General features: G+C 41.8%; 1 protein-coding gene across 3 annotated transcripts in view; it reads left to right on the top strand.

The window, feature by feature from the left end:
- acsl1a (acyl-CoA synthetase long chain family member 1a) overlaps positions 1-18,384 on the top strand; it is a 54,587-nt gene extending 36,203 nt beyond the window's left edge. For 2 of the 3 annotated variants that reach the window (XM_035789028.2, XM_035789029.2), the window contains exons 10-21: positions 1,234-1,307; positions 1,924-2,001; positions 2,483-2,617; positions 3,179-3,313; positions 8,779-8,874; positions 9,432-9,504; positions 11,417-11,505; positions 13,446-13,562; positions 14,584-14,727; positions 14,836-14,937; positions 16,059-16,130; positions 16,345-18,384. In XM_035789028.2, coding sequence (XP_035644921.1) covers positions 1,234-1,307; positions 1,924-2,001; positions 2,483-2,617; positions 3,179-3,313; positions 8,779-8,874; positions 9,432-9,504; positions 11,417-11,505; positions 13,446-13,562; positions 14,584-14,727; positions 14,836-14,937; positions 16,059-16,130; positions 16,345-16,485 — 1,256 coding nt within the window. In that variant the 3' untranslated portion in view covers positions 16,486-18,384. Of the gene's footprint in view, positions 1-1,233; positions 1,308-1,803; positions 1,882-1,923; positions 2,002-2,482; positions 2,618-3,178; positions 3,314-8,778; positions 8,875-9,431; positions 9,505-11,416; positions 11,506-13,445; positions 13,563-14,583; positions 14,728-14,835; positions 14,938-16,058; positions 16,131-16,344 lie in introns of all 3 variants that reach the window. The other variant, XM_052464373.1, reaches the window with a different exon arrangement.
- Positions 18,385-19,864: the final 1,480 nt, after the last annotated feature.

Raw genomic sequence — 19,864 nt, 5'->3', positions numbered from 1 at the left:
ACAAATTACCCAATCCTACTTGAGTAAAAGTCTAGAAGTATTTGGTTTTTCAATATACTTAAGTAGCAAAAATACTTGTAATTGATCAAATATACATCAGGGTCAAGTGTTAATAATTTCAAATTCCTTATATTACGCAAACCAGACAGAACCATGTTTACATTTTTTTAAATTTACAGATAGCCAGGGGCACACTCCAACGCTTAGACATAATTTACAAATAAATTATAAGATTGTGAATTGAACCATTTGTCCTGCTAAGCATTCAAAATGTCTGGGAAAATGTAAGAAGTAAAAAGTACCTTTTGTTTAGGAATATAGTGAAGTAAAAGTTGTCCCAAATATAAATAGCGAAGTAAAAATACTACACTACTGCAAATTACCTCAACTAACCTGTACCCCTGCCCATTGACTCGTTACCGGTACCCCTGTATATAGCCTCGTTATGACTTTTTATTTGATTTTAGTAAACATTTTCTTAATTCTATTTCTTGAACTGTATTGTTGGTTAAGGACTTGTAAGTAAGCATTTCACGGTAAGGTCTACCTACACCTGTTGTTTGTTTGGCGCATGTGACAAATAAAATATGAATTGATTTGAGATAGACATCCTAAAACCCCATAGAATAAGCAATGCAGAGGTAGAAGCACTGTGGCCAGGAAAAACTAATTGGAACAGGAAGAAACAGAGGGGTGACCAGTCCTCTTCTCGCTGTACCGGGTAGAGATTTGAGTACCATTTAAGTCCCGATTTTGTTTTGCCAAGATGTTCATAGGGGACCAGCAGGGTCGGAGAATAACCATAATGGCTATAGAGGGTTCAAACACTTAAAGACTCTCTTTAAGGTCAGGCTTTTCATAGTCAGGGATTCAAAGTAGAGAGAGTAGACATTTTTTTTAAAGTATGAACAGTCTTAGTTCAAAAGGAACACAGTAGAAAAATAGGCCAGGACACTGACATGTATAATGTAATACAAATAGTATGATAGTCAAGTGTGAAGAAACACTCACTGACATACTGTGCACATGCATGATCAGGAGGATGTGTGTTACACTTGGACCCTCGTGACAAGAATGATCCAGTTGATAAACTGTACTAAATCTGTTTCCATGAATGGAGACTCTCCCACACACATGAATTACTGACTCTTTTTTTTATTAGTGATATTGTGTACTGAAAACGTGAAGCATCTAACCTTCAAGATTTAATAAATGGTTTTCTTTTACTCCCAGGAAACCCGAAGGGTGGAATGCTTACACATGGCAATGTTATTGCCAATTGTGCTGCTTTCATCAAGATAACAGAGGTAAACTAACCACCCTTTTGATTAATTTGTTCCTTGAATGGCTTATCAAAGGAAGTGTAAGCATTTTGAATATCAAAAGAAATATAGGTATCGTGAAACTAAGTGTTTTCTTATAACAGTAAGTAGAATTTATTCAACCTGGTAACAATAGAAAACAAGTTCTTATTTGCAATAACAAACCTGGCTTAAAAACTGCTATTTTTATCTTAACATTTTCCTCTGCTAGGATGGGCAAGTAAAACAAATTGGGCACTTTATTATGCTTAGTGTCATGTTAATGTTGTATTCCACAATGTGTGGAAAGCTGCTATTACCAAGCCTTCTTTGCACTTCTTTACCCACCCCCCTGCTAAATGCCCTTCAAAATCCAGTCAGTTATTTTTTTTCTTCTCGCTCTTGTTCCTCAATCTTCATGTTGCCTGACTTTCCTGTCTGTCCTCTCCTATCCGTTCCCTTTTTTTCCCTTCCATATCTTTTTTCCGCTCTGTCTACTCAGAGCATACTCAAGCCCAGCACTAAGGATGTGCTCATCTCCTTCCTGCCATTGGCCCACATGTTTGAGAGGGTTTTTGAGGTAATGCAATGCCTGACACGGGTGGGTGTGTGTCTTCCGCAGGTGCACTGCATGCTGAACCTCCACGACATTCACATGTCCTACCTACCTCTAGCACACATGTTTGAGAGGGTAGTGGAGGTACGTACTGAAACTGATAGAATGACGAGAAGCAGGAACCCCTCGTTTCATTTGACCCTTGTTAAAACTGAGACTGCAAGGATTGACCATCCATGATATCAGAATTGGAGTTTTAACCTTGTTTTGTGGCTGTATAGTGTTTTGTTTACATTTTTGGAGTGAAATAAGCTTGTTTTGGATTCTGAAGGGGTAAGACAGTTGGACGCAGCTCATCAGGCATAAGTTACATTCTTCAAGAATCTGTGTGTGTGTAGAGGCCAAAAATGGTTGTAGCAATTGTGGATTGCCCCCCTTTTTTAAAAATACACTTCATGTCAAATAATTGAGCTTAGCTTGATTTAGTTTGCCCACTACCACAAAAGTGCAAACTCAAAGCTAGATCACCTAAAATTGATTGGAACATGTTTGACACGTGTACTTGACAGTTAACGGACACTTCCTTTTTCATCTGCCTCCTTCTCACACCTCCACCCTTCTCCAGGGAGTGATCCTGGTGCACGGTGCACGGATTGGCTACTTCCAGGGGGACATTCGGCTCCTGATGGACGACCTGAAGACCCTGCAGCCAACAGTCTTCCCTGTCGTCCCCCGCCTGCTCAACCGCATGTTTGACAAGGTCAGATAAACTGTAGACCCTGAAGGATGTTTTCAACAATAATATGACCGTATCATTTAGTACCAGTAGCTGGATTTATTTTAATGGGACATATATAAAAGATGAATACAAAAATGTCTTGGAATAGTTGTACATGTGTATTGAAACCTTAAAGTATGGGTAGGTGTAGGCAATGGTATGAAAACCAAGACGCTTCATAAACATTGCAAAGGTGGGTTGAACTGAATTTGACCACAAAGGTTTCAAATAGCTCAGTGGCCTAGATTGCTTTGGGGTTTGATATATTGTTGAATACTCTCTTTTCTTTGGAGAAGGGGTGGTAGGTAGCCCAGAGGTCAGACGGGTGGACCAGTAGCTGGACAGGCACTGGTTCAAATCCTGGGCTTGGGCTATAAAAGAGCAAACTGAACTGTCAACCAATGATCTGCTTCTTTCCAGATTGTTGCTATCCATCCACTCCAGTTTTGCCCTTGATGAAGGCACAAGGTTGGGAGCTGGGCATAAGACCAATATCCTTTGCAAGATAAATAAATACGATTTATTTTCCTCTCTCCTTCAAAGATCTTCGGACAGGCCAACACGCCACTGAAAAGATGGCTGCTGGTTTTCGCCTCCAGGAGGAAGCATGCGGAGATGATGAATGGCATAGTCAGGAAGGACAGCTTGTGGGACAAGCTCATCTTCCAAAAAGTCCAGGTACCCATGGATAGGAACCTGATGGTCGTGCTAGAATGGACAATGTTGACTTTAATGTTGCAACTTATATGAGCCAAGTTTTGGTTCTGGGTGAGGGTTAAGGTTAGGAACGGCAGGTAGCCTAGTGGTTAGTGTTGGGCCATGAGCCAAAAGGTTGCTAGATCGAATCCCCGAGCAAGGTAAAGGTAAAAATATGTTAAATAAAAATGTTTTTTAGGATTGTGGATATTGTAAAGATGAGGGTTAATGGTAAAAATAATTGGTGGTAAGAAAGTGCCACACTAGTATTTTTCATCATGGCAAATTTGTATGAAGCATTATAATGCAACACTTAAAAGGATTAGCTCCCTTTAAAATAAACAACAACATTCACCTGAGATGACATACCCAAATCTAACTGCCTGTAGCTCAGGCCCTGAAGCAAGGATATGCATGTTTTGGTACCATTTGAAAGGAAACACTTTGAAGTTTATGGAAATGTGAAGGGAATGTAGGAGAATATAACACATTAGATCTGGTAAAATATAATACAAAGAAAAAAGGAAATATATATGTGTGTGTGTCATCTTTGAAAGGCCATGTTATTCCAGCCCAGGTGCAATTTAGATGTTGGCCACTAGATGGCATCAGTGTATGTCAAGTTTTAGCCTTATCCAATGAACCATTGCATTTCTGTTCAAAATGTTGTATCAAGACTGCCCAAATGTTCCTAATTTGTTTCTTAATAACTTTTCATGTTCAAAATTGTGCACTCTTCTCAAACAATAGTATGATATTCTTTCACTGAAATAGCTACTATAAATTGGACATTGGAGTTGGATAACAAGAATTGAATCTGTCTGCCAAGATCAGATATGTCTATGTCCAGATATGTCTGTCCTGAGAAATGTTACTTACAACTTCATGCTAATGGCATTAGCCTATGTTAGCTCAACCGTCCCGTGGAAGGCACACAGATCCCAAAGGAGTTTGATTGGGGGGAAAAATGCACTGAGTAGAATCCAGAGGATGACATGTTGTTTCCAACATCGTCCCCGATTTAATACCCCCACAGACCCCAATATCGAAAAATACTTATCTTAAGGTTGTCTATTGCAGTGGTTCTCAAATGGTTTTGCCTCTGGACCCATATTTAACCAGGTCTGTCGCGACCCAGTATTTGCATTGCAAAAAATAGCTTGAAATGCAATCTGTAAAACTATACTGAACAAAAATATAGATGCAAAAATGTCATTGATTCTACTGAGTTACAGTTCAGATAAAGAAATCGGTCAATTGAAATAAATGCCCTAATCTATGGATTTTACATGACTGGGCAAGAGCACAGCCATGGTTTGGCCTGATAAGGCAAAGGCCCAGCCAATCAGAATTTGTTTTTCTCTCCCAAAAGGGCTTTATTATAGACACACCCACTCAGACGAACCCGCAGGTGAAGAAGTCTGTGGCGGTCCTGGGCTGGTGTTACATGTGGTCTGCGGTTGTGAGTCTGGTTGGACATGCTGCCGAATAGTCTAAAACAATGTTGGATGCAGCTTATGGTAGAGAATTAACATTAATTGAACATTTCTGCAGTCAGCATGCCAATTGCATGCACCCTCAACTGCATATTTTAGTGGCCTTTTTATTGTCCTCAGCACAAGGTGGACCTGTGTAATGATCATGCTATTTTAATGAGCTTCTTGAGAGCCACACCTGTCAGGTGGATGGATTCACTTTGCAAAGGGGAAATGCTCACTAACAGGGATGCGCACACAACTTGAGAGAGAGAGAAGCCTAATGTGTCTATGGAACATTTCTGGGTTCTTTTCTCAGCTCATGAAACATGGGACCAACACTTTACATGTTACGTTTTAATATTTTTTTCTGTCTTTTAAATGCTGTGTTTTCATTACATTTCTACATGTAATATCATGGGAACAACATTCCCAACACTTTTTCATTGTTAGTAATTACTTTTTGCCCATATTCTTGATCAGTGACGATTTTAGCATATAAATCTTGGTGGGGCAGACTCGCCACTATTTTTTTGAATGCTTGGCAGCAAAGCCGCTACACAACACAGCACTAAACAATACATTAATTGGACTATAATGGTGAAAGTGCCCACAATGTTAGGGCCTACACAAAGCTGTCGCAACAGCAGTCCCAAAGTCAGGTGTAGTAGCAGTGGTAAGGTTCTCTTGAACTCACTGAAGTCTGAAATGTCCAAGTTTCCAGTTGTTTTGAATGCAGCAGAAGTCGTGCTGGATTGACAGCATGGCCAATGTTGAATGTTTATCCTTTGAAGCTTGGAAAAGAGACTCTTAATCCCAGACTTGGCCCACACACCAACTCCCCTGAATAGCAGGCTAGTGACTGTTTAGCAGATTCCTTCCAAACCACTCATTGTTGAATTTGCGATTTTCAACTTCTTGTGTAATGTTTATGGCCGATGAGCACCAATTCGCTTTATCGATAATTTCTCTTCATATGACAAAGATTGAAAAGGATTTGCCAGTAGATTGTCGACTTGATTCCTTCATGATGATCAGTCCAATCATAGTTACGGTAGATGTGTTATTTGATGTAAATTTATCTGTGGCCAATGACCTTTTGCCTTCTTGGATGGGCACTTGTAATATAACTATGGCAGCACCCAAGGGGCTTGAATTTTCTAGCACTCACCTTAGATTTTGCGGTGATGTAGTGTCCCTATGAGTGACACAACACTAAGTCAATCATGTGGCAACTAGAGAACATTACCAACCCCTACGCTCAGTATTTTCTGCTGGCTGCCCCACCACCACAGATAGCAAAAAAGAGACTATTTCTATGCGGCTTTATTAACTCAATGATTTTATTTATATATATATATATATATATATTTTTTTTTTTTGTTATTTGCTGGCAGATATCAAATGTTATTTGTCACATGTGCTGAATTACAACAGGTAGACTTTACAGTGAAATGCTTACTTACAAGCCCTTAACCATCAATGCAGTTAATATATTTTTTTATTTAGGTATTTTTCTTAATATAAAAGTAACAAATAATTAATGCTCAGCAGTACAATAACAATAGCGAGGCTATACAGGGGGTACCGGTATGGAGTCAGTGTGCGGGGGTACAGGTTAATGGAGGTAATGTGTACAGTACAAATATTAATTTTCAGTCTGCTGCCTCAGTTTGTATGATGGCAATTTGCATATACTCCAGAATGTTATGAAGAATGATCAGATGAATTGCAATTAATTGCGAAGTCCCTCTTTGCCATGCAAATAAACTGAATCGCCCCAAAACATTTCCACTGAATTTCAGCCCTGCCACAACAGTACCAGCTGACATAATGTCAGTGATTCTCTCGTTAACACAGGTGTGAGTTGACGAGGACAAGGCTGGAGATCAATCTGTCATGCTGATTTGAGTTTGAATAACAGACTGGAAGCTTCAAAAGGAGGGTGGTGCTTGGAATCATTTTTCTTTCTCTGTCAAACATGGTTACCTGCAAGGAAACACGTGCTGTCATCATTGCTTTGCACAAAAAGGGCTTCACCGGCAAGGATATTGCTGCCAGTAAGATTGCACCTAAATTAACCATTTTATCGGATCATCAAGAACTTCAAGGAGAGCAATTCAATAGTTGTGAAGAAGGCTTCAGGGTGCCCAAGAAAGTCCTGCAAGCACCAGGACCGTCTCCTAAAGTCGATTTTAGCTGCGGGATCAAGGCACCACCAGTACAGAGCTTGCTCAGGAATGGCAGCAGGCAGGTGTGAGTGCATCTGCATGCACAGTAAGGCGAAAGACTTTTGGAGGATGGCCTGGTGTCAAGAAGGGCAGCAAAGAAGCCACTTCTCTCCGGGAAAAACATCAGGGAAAGACTGATATTCTGCAAAAGGTACAGGGATTGGACTGCTGAAGACTGGGATAAAGTCATTTTCTCTGAATCCCCTTTCCGATTGTTTGGGGCATCTGGAAAAAAGCTTGTCCAGAGAAGACAAGGTGAGCGCTACCATCAGTCCTGCGTGATGCCAACAGTAAAGCATCCTGGGACCATTCATGTGTGGGGTTGCTTCTCTGCCAAGGGAGTGGGCTCACTCACAATTTGAACACAGCCATGAATAAAGAATGGTAACAACACATCCTCCGAGAGAAACTTCTCCCAACCATCCAGGAACAGTTTGGTGATGAACCGTGCCTTTTCCAGCATGGAGCACCTTGCCATAAGGCAAAAGTGATAACTAAGTGGCTCGGGGAGCAAAACATCTATATTTTGGGTCCATGGCCAGGAAACTCCCCAGACCTTAATCCCATTGAACTGGTCAATCCTTAAGAGGCGGGTGGACAACCAAAAACCCACAAATTCTGACAAACTCCAAGCATTATGCAAGAATTGGCTGCCATCAGTCAGGATGTGGCCCAGAAGTTAATTGACAGCATGCCAGGGCGGATTGCCGAGGTCTTGAAAAAGGGTCAAAACTGCAACTATTGACTGTTTGCATCGACTTCATGTAATTGTCAATAAAAGCCTTTGACACTTATGAAATGCTTGTAATTATACTTCAGTATTCCATCTGACAAAAATATTTAAAGACACTGAAGCAGAAAACTGTGGAAATTAATATTTGGTAGATGTATTAAACTTTTTTTTTTTTTAACACTGAACAAATTCTTATATACAATGACAGCCTACTGGGGAACAGTGAGTTATAACTGCCTTGTTCAGGGGCAGAACGACAGATTTTTTTATCTTGTCAACTAAGGATGGTTTCTGTGATAATGGTGTTGATATGAGCCATGACCAGCATTTTAAAGCATTTCATGCTACATATGCGAGTGCTACAGGTCGGTAGTCATTTAGGCAGGTTACCTTAGTGTTCTTTGGCACAATGACTATGGTGGTCTGGTTGAAACATGTTGTTATTACAGACTCAGTCAGGGACTGGTTGAAAATGTCAGTGAAAGCACTTGCCAGTTGGTCAGCGCATGCTCTGACTAGACGTTCTGGTAATCCGTCTGGCCCTGCGACCTTGTGAATGTTGACCTGTGTAAAAGTCTTACATCGGCTGCATGTTTCACTGTTACTTGCCTCATTGTGAGCATGGAAGTAATGCTGACACATTAATGCCAAAATAACATTTAATACAGGCAACAATAAAATAACTGGTAGGCTTCAAAACTGGTCGTCACTGTCGTTGAAGGTTAACAAACTCACTGGTTTGAGACCAGAAAATCAACCAAAAATGGCACTGCTAATAGCTCTATTAAATTATTGAAAAAATAGTTTAAAGATTAAATTATTTAAAATTGTAAATTCATAATTTCTACGACTGCCATTTTGTTTTTCTCTTCTTTAAAAAAAAAATCCCCCCCAAAAATATATATAATTACTCAGACATGTGCGACCCCAAATTTGATAATCTCTGTTCTATTGTGTGAGGTACAACCATGGATGTCAATAACGTCTTTCCTCCTTTTTGTTCTCCAGAACAGTCTTGGGGGTCGTGTGAGGCTGATGATCACAGGAGCGGCCCCAGTGTCTCCAACCGTCCTGACCTTCATTCGGGCCGCTCTTGGCTGCCAGGTGAGACTTCCCTTCATGGATTTACAATTTAAATGACAGGTGCAAGAAAGGATAAACTCCCTCTAATCCATGCTTCCACCAATCCAATGCTTATAAATGCGTGGGGAAGAGTGCACAAATGCAACCTTTCTCAGGAATTTGGATGCGGAGCCTGGTTGCGTTCCAATTCTCTAACCTAATTCTCATGCCTTTTTAAAAGCATTGTTTGGATTGGTGCAAGCATGGCTGGAAGGAGTTTCCCCCATATTCATCACACCTTTTAAATCCTTCAGGGGAAGTTTACAAGTAGAGAATTTTAATCTAGCCCATCTCATACCCTAGAGAGGCAGGTCCCTCTTTTGAACTTTCCTGTTTGTTCAACAGGATTCGCCTTAGAAAGATTGGCAATTATGTTCTTTCTATCAGTCAAAACAATCAAGTCATGCTTGGGAATCAACCTCACACCTTTCGGCACTCAGGCTGCTGTGGTGCAGAAAGATAGATGACACTAGCATGAGAAACACAGGTTACTTAATTACAATGCTTTCAAATAAATATCTGCTGCCTCTACTTGACAGTTTTACGAAGGCTATGGTCAGACTGAGTGCACAGCCGGGTGCACCATGTCCATGCCTGGGGATTGGACAGCAGGTAATACACATTCAAGCGTTACTGAAGCATTCAATTGCTACCACATCGCACAATGCATAACATACCACATCGCACAATGCATAACATACCACATCGCACAATGCATAACATACCACATCGCACAATGCATAACATACCACATCGCACAATGCATAACATACCACATCGCACAATGCATAACATACCACATCGCAACAATGCATAACATACCACATCGCAACAATGCATAACATACCACATCGCAACAATGCATAACATACCACATCGCAACAATGCATAACATACCACATCGCAACAATGCATAACATACCACATCGCAACAATGCATAACATACCACATCGCAACAATGCATAACATACCACATCGCAACAATGCATAACATACCACATGGCAACAATGCATAACATACCACATGGCAACAATGCATAACATACCACATGGCAACAATGCATAACATACCACATGGCAACAATGCATAACATACCACATCGCAACAATGCATAACATACCACATCGCAACAATGCATAACATACCACATCGCAACAATGCATAACATACCACATCGCAACAATGCATAACATACCACATCGCAACAATGCATAACATACCACATCGCAACAATGCATAACATACCACATCGCAACAGTGCATAACATACCACATCGCAACAGTGCATAACATACCACATCGCAACAGTGCATAACATACCACATCGCAACAGTGCATAACATACCACATCGCAACAGTGCATAACATACCACATCGCAACAGTGCATAACATACCACATCGCAACAGTGCATAACATACCACATCGCAACAGTGCATAACATACCACATCGCAACAGTGCATAACATACCACATCGCAACAGTGCATAACATACCACATCGCAACAGTGCATAACATACCACATCGCAACAGTGCATAACATACCACATCGCAACAGTGCATAACATACCACATCGCAACAGTGCATAACATACCACATCGCAACAATGCATAACATACCACATCGCAACAATGCATAACATACCACATCGCAACAATGCATAACATACCACATCGCCACCATGCATAACATACCACATGCAACCATGCATAACATACCACATCGCAACCATGCATAACATACCACATCGCAACCATGCATAACATACCACATCGCAACCATGCATAACATACCACATCAACCATGCATAACATACCACATCGCAACCATGCATAACATACCACATCGCAACCATGCATAACATACCACATCGCAACCATGCATAACATACCACATCGCAACCATGCATAACATACCACATCGCAACCATGCATAACATACCACATCGCAACCATGCATAACATACCACATCGCAACCATGCATAACATACCACATCGCAACCATGCATAACATACCACACGCAACCATGCATAACATACCACATCGCAACCATGCATAACATACCACATCGCAACCATGCATAACATACCACATCGCAACCATGCATAACATACCACATCGCAACCATGCATAACATACCACATCGCAACCATGCATAACATACCACATCGCAACCATGCATAACATACCACATCGCAACCATGCATAACATCGCACATCGCAACCATGTGTTGCATAACATCGCAACAATGCATAACATCGCAACAATGCATAACATACCACATCGCAACAATGCATAACATACCACATCGCAACAATGCATAACATACCACATCGCAACAATGCATAACATACAAATGTCTCTACTCTGATTCTACAATGAACAAGAACAGTTTTACTTCGGTGTCTTGTGTGGCTCACTGGAACCTTCATGAAACCTTATGAGACCATGTTGGTATTATGAAAGACCAGCCAAATAAAGTGTTACTGGAATGTGACAACTCATCTCTTTTTGCCCAGGTCATGTGGGGGCTCCACTGCCCTGCAACTATGTAAAGCTGGTGGACGTGACTGAGATGAACTACTTTGCTGCCAATGGGGAAGGAGAGGTGAGGTGTTTAGACCAATGGAAGTCCCACCTCCGTCTCAAATTGCTCCCTGTCCCTCCCCCTTGGCCCTAACTAGTCGATGTTAGCATATCTGAAGGGTCTGGATAGGTATAAGCACTACAGTGGTAAAGCTTCCACCATACTGATCTGCAAACATTGAAGAATAAGGGCTAAGCCCTGTGGTAGGGTTTTAAGTTTGTTTTACGTTTGTTTTGTCAATGTAAACACCATGGAAATTCCACACATGGGGCCCCCGTGTTGTTGCTAGATCAGAATCTCCTCATTAACACCCATCAAAATTAGCCTGTCAACTCCAATACATGTTCATGTCATCGTCACCAATCAACTGCATTACACTTAAAAAGCGACTTCATATACCACCATCGCTCTCTATATGGCTAGCTATGCTACCAGCTTATCTGAACCGGAGTTAGCATTTAGCAGACAGACACTATATATACAAAGGTATGTGGACATGCCTTCAAATTAGTGGATTCAGCTATTTAGTCACACCTGTTGCTGATGGGTGTATAAAATCGAGCACACAACCATGAAATCTCCACAGCCAATCATTGGCAGTAGAATGGCCTTACTGAAGGGCTCCAGGGCATTCAACATGGCACCGTCATAGGATGCCACCTTTCCAACAAGTCAGTTCGGAGAACTTCTGCTCTGCTAAAGCTGCCCCAGTCAACTGTAAGTGCTGTTATTGTGAAATGGAAACGTCTAGGAGCAACGGCTCAGCCACGAAGTGGTAGACCACACAAGCTCACGTAACGGGAGTGCCGAAGCATGTAGTGCGTAAAATTGTCTGTTGGTTGCAACACCCCCTCTGAGTTCTAAGATGCCTCCGGAAGCAACATCGGCACAAGAGACTGTTTGTCGGGAGCTTTGTGAAATGGGTTTCCCTATGGCCGAGCAGCCGCACACATGACTAAGGTCACCGTGCTCAATGCCAAGCGTCGGCTGGAGTAGTGTAAAGCTCACTGCTATTAGACTCTGTGGAAACTCATTATCTGGAGTGATGAATCACTATTCACCATCTAGCAGTCAGACTGATGTGTCTGGGTTTGGTGGATGCCAGGAGAACGCTACCTGCCCCAATGCATTTGGTGGAGGAGGAATAATGGGGCTATTTTTTTATGGTTTGGGCTAAGCCCCTTAGTTACAGTGAAGGGAAATCTTAATGCTACAGCATACAATGACATTCTAGACGATGCTGTGCTTCCAACTTTGTATCAACAGTTTGGGGAAGGCCTTTTCCTGTTTCAGCATTATAATGCCCCTGTGCACAAAGCGAGGTCCACACAAATGGTTTGTCGTGATCGGTGTGGAAGAACTTAACTGGCCTGCACAGAGCCCTGACCTCAACCCCATCAAACACGTTTGGGATGAATTGAAAGGCCGACTGCAACCAGGCCTAATCACTCATCAGTGCCCGACCTCACGAATGCTTTTGTGGCTGAATGAACGCAATCTCCGCAGCAATGTTCCAACATCTAGTGGAAAGCCTTCCCAGAAGAGTGAAGGCTTTTATTGCAGCAAAGGGGTATCAACTCCATATTAATGCACATGATTTTGGAATGAGATGTTTGACCAGCATGTGTCCATATACTTTTGGTCACGTAGTGGATTGTCTAAACCCTAAAGAACAACTTCTAAACATTATGCAGCGAAAACGGCCAAATCAAATTTTAGTAACCACATTATGGGCCTGCTAGAACGGATTTGATTAATATCCACGTTGTTTTGAATGGGCGCCAATGACTGTGTCCTTGGTCTCCCTTCCATTGATCTCTTTACCGTGTGTATTGGGACCAACTGGAATACTGGGGTGGGGGTGTTCCCAGCTTGCTTTGATACTTCACAATTGAGGAAGTGGGCGTGTATCCTGGTCCCATGTTTGTATTTGATGTATATATAATTCTGCTTCTTCGCAGGTGTGTGTGAAAGGACCAAACGTATTCAAGGGCTACCTGAATGACCCGGAGAAGACAAAGGAGGCCTTGGATCAGGATGGCTGGCTCCACACCGGAGACATTGGGAAGTGGCTGCCTGTAAGTACTGTCAACTCTACACTAGGCTACGCTTTTTAATGTTTTTTTTTTTTTTTAAATCCGCTAGCTCTGTTTCCCAATTCTGATCCTGGAGACCCAATCTTTAGGCATGATGACTTGATTAGTTGAATCAACTGTTAGTGCTATGGCAAAAACAAAAATGTGCACCCCTTTGGGGCCCCAGGACCAAGATTGGGAAACATTGAGCTAGCCTATAAGGTGGGGATGGGAAATTGTCCTCTGGTGGGGCTTGCACGGTTACCATTTTTGTGCCAGAATTTAAATTTATTTTATTTTTAACTTTATTTCACTAGGCAAGTCAGTTAAGAACAAATTCTTATTTTCAATGATGGCCTAGGAACCGTGGGTAAACTGCCTGTTCAGGGGCAGAAGGACAGATTTTTTTTTACCTTGGCAGCTCGAGGATTCGATCATGCAACCTTTCGGTTACTAGTCCAACACTCTAACCACAAGGCTACCTGCCGCCACATAATGCCCAAGAATACTCACCACACATCGGGTAGAGAGGTGAGGAGTGAAATATGCCAGTTTGGAGTAAGGGGGATGATCAGGTGGCCATGATGAAATGGGGCCAGGGTGGGAGTTTAGCCATGACAATGGGGCTAACACCCCTCTTATGATAATTGCAATGGGATTTTTAATGACCACAGAGGGTCAGGACACCCGTTTATTGTCCCATCCAAAAGATGGCACACTACGCAGGGCAATGTTCCCTTCACTGCCCTGGGGCATTGGGATCTCCTTAGCCCTCCAACACCACTGCCAGCAGCATCTGTTATCCCATCTAGGGAGTGACCAGGACTGACCCTGCTTAGCTGATGACCCAGGACCTACCCTGCTCAGCTGATGATGATGATGATGATGAAATAAGTACCAGGCAAAAGAGATCAGCAGACATTATGCCTCAATCTATGACTGACTAAGAGTGGGAAAGTAGTAATGGGGTGAAATCTGATGTAGTTAACTAAGTACTGATTAAGTTTGTTTACTCTACTTTCAGAATGGTATTCTGAAGATCGTGGACAGGAAGAAGCACATCTTCAAGCTGGCTCAAGGAGAGTACATTGCCCCAGAGAAGGTCGAGAACATCTACATCCGGAGCGACCCGGTGGCCCAGATCTTTGTCCATGGCGATAGCTTGCAGGTTTGTGACAAACCAAATCATGTGTGCCAAGTCTTCTGCTGTGCTATTGAAACACGTTGTTTGTGGTTCTAAAAAGCTAAATGTTTTAAAATGTCTTGTTTGACACAGGCATGCCTGGTGGGCATTGTGGTGCCTGATCCAGACTTCTTACCAGGATGGGCAAAGAAGAAGGGCATCGAGGGTTCTTATTTGGAGATGTGTGCAAGCAAGGTTAGCTAGCTTCAATGGTATGGCAGATTTACCTGACAGTGTATTCAGTGGCTGATTTCCACAGTCCATGCTAGCATACCTCTTACACTTCAACAAGTGTTGTCCTCAGCAAAATGTCACTGGATCTTGCAGAGCCTCTACAGTAACTCATGGTCCAAACACAACAAGAGAGTCGCGAAGAGGGCACGACAATGCCTTTTCCTCCTTCAGGAGACTGAAAAAAATATGGCATGGGTCCCTAGATCCTGAAAATTCTACAGCTGCACCATTGAGAGCATTCTGACCGGTTGCATCACTACGTGGTATGGTGATGCCATACCCCCTTAGAGGGTAGTGCGTATGCACCAGTACATCACTGGGGCCAAGCTTCCTGCCATCCAGGACCGACTGTATATACTGTATATACTGTATATACAGTGTCAGAGGAACGCCCCAAAAAATTATTTTCTAGACTGTTGTCTCGACTACGCCAAGTCAAGGTCCAAAAGGCTCCTTAACAGCTTCTACCCCCAAGTCATAAGTCTGCTGAACAATTAATCAAATGCCCCCCCTCTTGTTTTTACACTGCTGTTACTCTTCTTATTATCTATGCATAGTCACTTTACCCCTGCCGACATGTACAAATTACCTTGGCTAACATGTACCCCCGCACATTCACGCGGTACAGGTACCCTCTGTATATAGCCTTGTTATTCTTTTTATATTATTCAGTTTATTTAGTAAATATTTTCTTAACTCTATTTATTGAACTGTGTTGTTGGTCAAGAGCTTCTGTGTAAGCATTTCACAGTAAGCTCTGCACCTGTTGTGTTTGGCGCATGTGACAAATAAGATTTGCGTTTAAAGCCTTAGAATGAAGGCTTGCACGGTTACCATTTTTGTGCATGCTAGTGTGGATATCAGAACAGAACCAATCTCATCTCAAACGCATCACAGATTTTGTTTGTACTGAAAGTGCTCCATATAGAAAATGTGACTTCTGACATGCACATTTTGGGTGGGACTGTATTAATGATAGACTAAAGAACAAAATACTGAAAGAAAATTTGAGTGAACTTTTTAAGTACAGCCATTAAGATGTATTGTCTACACTGCCTTGTCTGAAGTGCCTATCTTTCCAGGAGATGAAAAATGCCATTCTGGAGGACATTCTGAGGCTGGGGAAAGAAGGGGGGCTGAAGTCTTTTGAGCAGGTGAGGAATCCTTCCTAACGATCCACACATTCCTTAGGGACCATTTAGACACGGTAACACTCACAAGTGATGTTGGTTCCAAATTGTGCATGATTATAATGCTGCCTCTAGCACAGAGTACTCTTGGAGGGAAAAAACTAAACAACATTTGCATCTCAATGGGATCCTAAACACATAATAAGCTGAATAATTAATAACATGCTGTCTCGTGCAGGTGAGAGATATCTCGCTGCACACGGAGATGTTCTCCGTCCAGAACGGCCTCCTGACGCCCACGCTAAAGGCCAAGAGGACAGACCTCCGCAGTCACTTCCGAGAGCAGATTGACCTGCTCTATGCCAAGATCAAGATGTGAATCCCAGGTAGAGGGGAAAGGGAAGCAGAGGGTGACAATCTGGAAACCATAGCCTGCTCCCCTTGACTGTAATGCTCATCGGAGGTGACTGTTGTGGCCCTCTCTTGTCTACTGTGATAGTGTCTTTGGTCCCCTTGTGCTGTAGAAGAGATGGCGTGTGTGAGAGAGAGTGACTTATGTTAAACCGCGATTCAAACAAACGTAGGTAGACCCATGCACTGTGATTAGACTTTTTTTAAAGGTGATTTCACAGAGATCACGTTTGCCATAAACGCAGCGCATGTCAGCGCAATCACTTTTAGGAGTAGATTGCAGTGCACAGGTTTATCTACATTTGTTTATATTTAGGCCATAGTGAAAGGGGGAAGAGGTTCATGCCTTATTGTCCATGTGACTCTGTCAACCATTCCTGTGAGCCATTTCAAGTGCCGATCGAGTCGCCTGTTAGGAATTTCTCGACTATCTCAGTCTGTCATCCCTCAATTGTCAGTTTCAATTAACCCGTTTTTTACTAATCTCTAAGTTCTGACATATATTTTAGTTTTATTCTCTTTTGTTTGTGTATCTGCTTTTTTATGTTTCAAGACTACATCCATGCAGACATTTCAGTTGTTGAAAGACTGAGACAAATCACCATACGCAACATATTAGTACGGTCTTGTTCAACTTGAGAAATACAGTAGCTATTTATAGCAGCCTAATGTTTGTTTCTTTTAATTTAAGTTGATATTTAATATCATTGAATGTTACTGTAAATAGTGTATCTGTAGAAAAGTCACGAGAGGACTTCAATGGGTCACGGCTCCTACAGTAGAAGTGCATGTTTTCTTTCTTTATTTTTTCTTCATTCCCTTGTTTTTCAACGTTGTACTGTCAGAAGGCCTTGTCTAAACCTTTCTGAACCTTCCGTAACTATTTTAGCACAAGACAAGTAGGAAGATGTCCATTCAGAAAGGTGTTAGGATCTTGTGAATGGCCGCAAAGGAAATAAGCCTCCCACACAGCAGGGATAAAAGACTGCATGTGCAATACCAGAACAAAAACACACAACCTAAAGTGCCACCAATGTCTCTGCTCTCACACAGAAACATTTATTCCGTAAGTGTCCTTTGAAAACTACAGTGGCCTCAATGTGCCAAAATGCACACGCTGGGACCTGTTCTATCCATAGAAAACAGTCCTCTCGGCCAAGTGATACCTGGGTCATATTCAGCAGGCATCAATCAGGAGCCTAGCAGCCCAATTCTCTCACTGAAATGTGCACTTGTCCCCCCCCATGGATGTAAAATGGCGCAAGGTCTTTCCAGATAGCCCATGCTTACACAAATCCAATGCTTCAATCGGAGGTGGTGGAACTGACTTTTGTCCATTTGAAATGCACACTCACCGTCCGTTTTGAAGATGTTTTCTCCCATTTGATGCCTAATGAAAGACCCTGGAGAATGATCAGGTTAAGCTGGCCAGTATCAAGCCATGGCTCGCTTGCCCCTTGAGTTTGTTTTTTTGGGACAAAAATAGTGACTTATTTGTTAGGCCTAACCATCATTTACCTCTATAAGGAACCACACTATAGACATTTCAGTCTCCTTTGAGATCTAACAAAGAACAAAAGGGTCCTTTATGAATTCAGGTTATTTAACAATGAATTAAGTGCTCATGATGCACATTGACCTGTTTGTTAACATTGTTCTGTACATGATTGTGTTAACATTGTTCTGTACATGATTGGGTTTATCTGCTTGATCATGTTTCAAGACACCATCACAGACGGCCAATACTAGGAACTTGAGCTCTCCTTAAATCGACAGAGTTCGGTTTCGATGTTTTTTTGTACAGGAGTAAAATTCATACCTTTTCATTTACTCCACTGTACCAAATAAACCTGTTTGTCCTACTGTAGACCTCTCTGCTTCATTGTACTTTGTTGTTGTACACAGACATTATTTTAGATGTACACTATGATGAAACTGATTTCAGGCATCACAAAAAAACGTGAAACTTTATTCATTATTTGTTTATTTAGATTCCCATTCGTGTTTTCAGAAGCATCTGCTACTCTTCCCGGGGTCCACAAAAAACACAGAACATGACAAGTAACAAAACACTGATAGACAAGGACAGTCACATAACAAAAAAATACAATATACAAACAATGCATCTAAAAAATGTTTGTTGCCTGATAGTTCCCTCTGCTCCATGAGATATTTAATCCGTTTCCAAAATGTAATTTTGATATTTGCTTGAGTAATTGTAATTGGGAGTTCCATACATTCATGGCTCTGTATAGTGTGCGTTGCTGTGAATTCGTTTTGGACTTCGGGACTGTGAAGAGGCCCCTGGTGGCATGTCTTGTGGGATATGTATAGGTGTCTAAGCTAAATGCTATTTGATAATGCATACAATCCTGGAATTTTCATTTGCAGTAATATTTCTCAAACTAGAAGAGAAGCGGTTCATCCATCATGAACCCTGACCCCAGGATAGACTGGCGTGCATCTTATGTATGGGCTGCTGTTTTGAGCCAGCTGCAGCTTTGCTAGGTCTTTCTTTGCCGCACTTTACCATATTACCAGATGGACAGACACTCATTCTGATACTAACTCTTTATTTCAGTGAGCTCACTGGCTTTTGGGTGCTGATATGTTGTGTGGAATCATCCACAGTCATTTTAGCTTCGTGTACGACCTGTGGCAAATCATTTGTAAAAATAGAGGCTTTAACGGACCAAGGCAATTGCCCTAAGGGACACTGCACTTTACATATCTGATGTTAAACATCCATTTGACACTGGGTTCTATTGGCTAAATAACTATCCAACCATGTGATTGCAGGTGACGTAAAGTCATAGCAAGTGAGTTTTTAACAATTTAAGATCAAACAAAGGCTACCCTGAAATCTAACAATACAGCTCCAACTCATCTTATTATCCATTTATTTCAACCAATCTTTCATCCTAGTCAATGCAGTACTAGTTGAGTGCCTGAAGAATTACCTTGTGTGGCTCAGTTGGTAGAGCATGGCACTTCCAACGCCTGGATTGTCGGTGCAATTTGCACGGGTGACCAGTACAAATAAATGTATCCACTCACTACTGTAAGTTGCTCTGCTAAATGTAAAATGTATTTGATCAAGCCCAATTTTCTCCATCAGTTTACTAAGAACAGGCTGCAAACTGATTGGCCAGCAAAGTGTGCTTTACTATTTTTAGGCAGTGGAATTACTTTAGCTTCCTTCCATGCTTGGTGACTCAATTTGCAGAAATGGTTCACAGTCAAATCACCCAGAACAAACAAGGACCAGAAAACAGGTAAGGAGTTGGTAAATGTTCAGTTATCAGAAACATCCTATATACAATTCTACGCTATCAGAACCAGTAGGG

Source organism: Oncorhynchus keta, chromosome 16 (genome assembly GCF_023373465.1).
Source record: "Oncorhynchus keta strain PuntledgeMale-10-30-2019 chromosome 16, Oket_V2, whole genome shotgun sequence".
NCBI lineage: Eukaryota > Metazoa > Chordata > Actinopteri > Salmoniformes > Salmonidae > Oncorhynchus > Oncorhynchus keta.
Note: the sequence above shows the minus strand (reverse complement) of the source record. Positions and strands in the feature narration are given on the sequence as shown.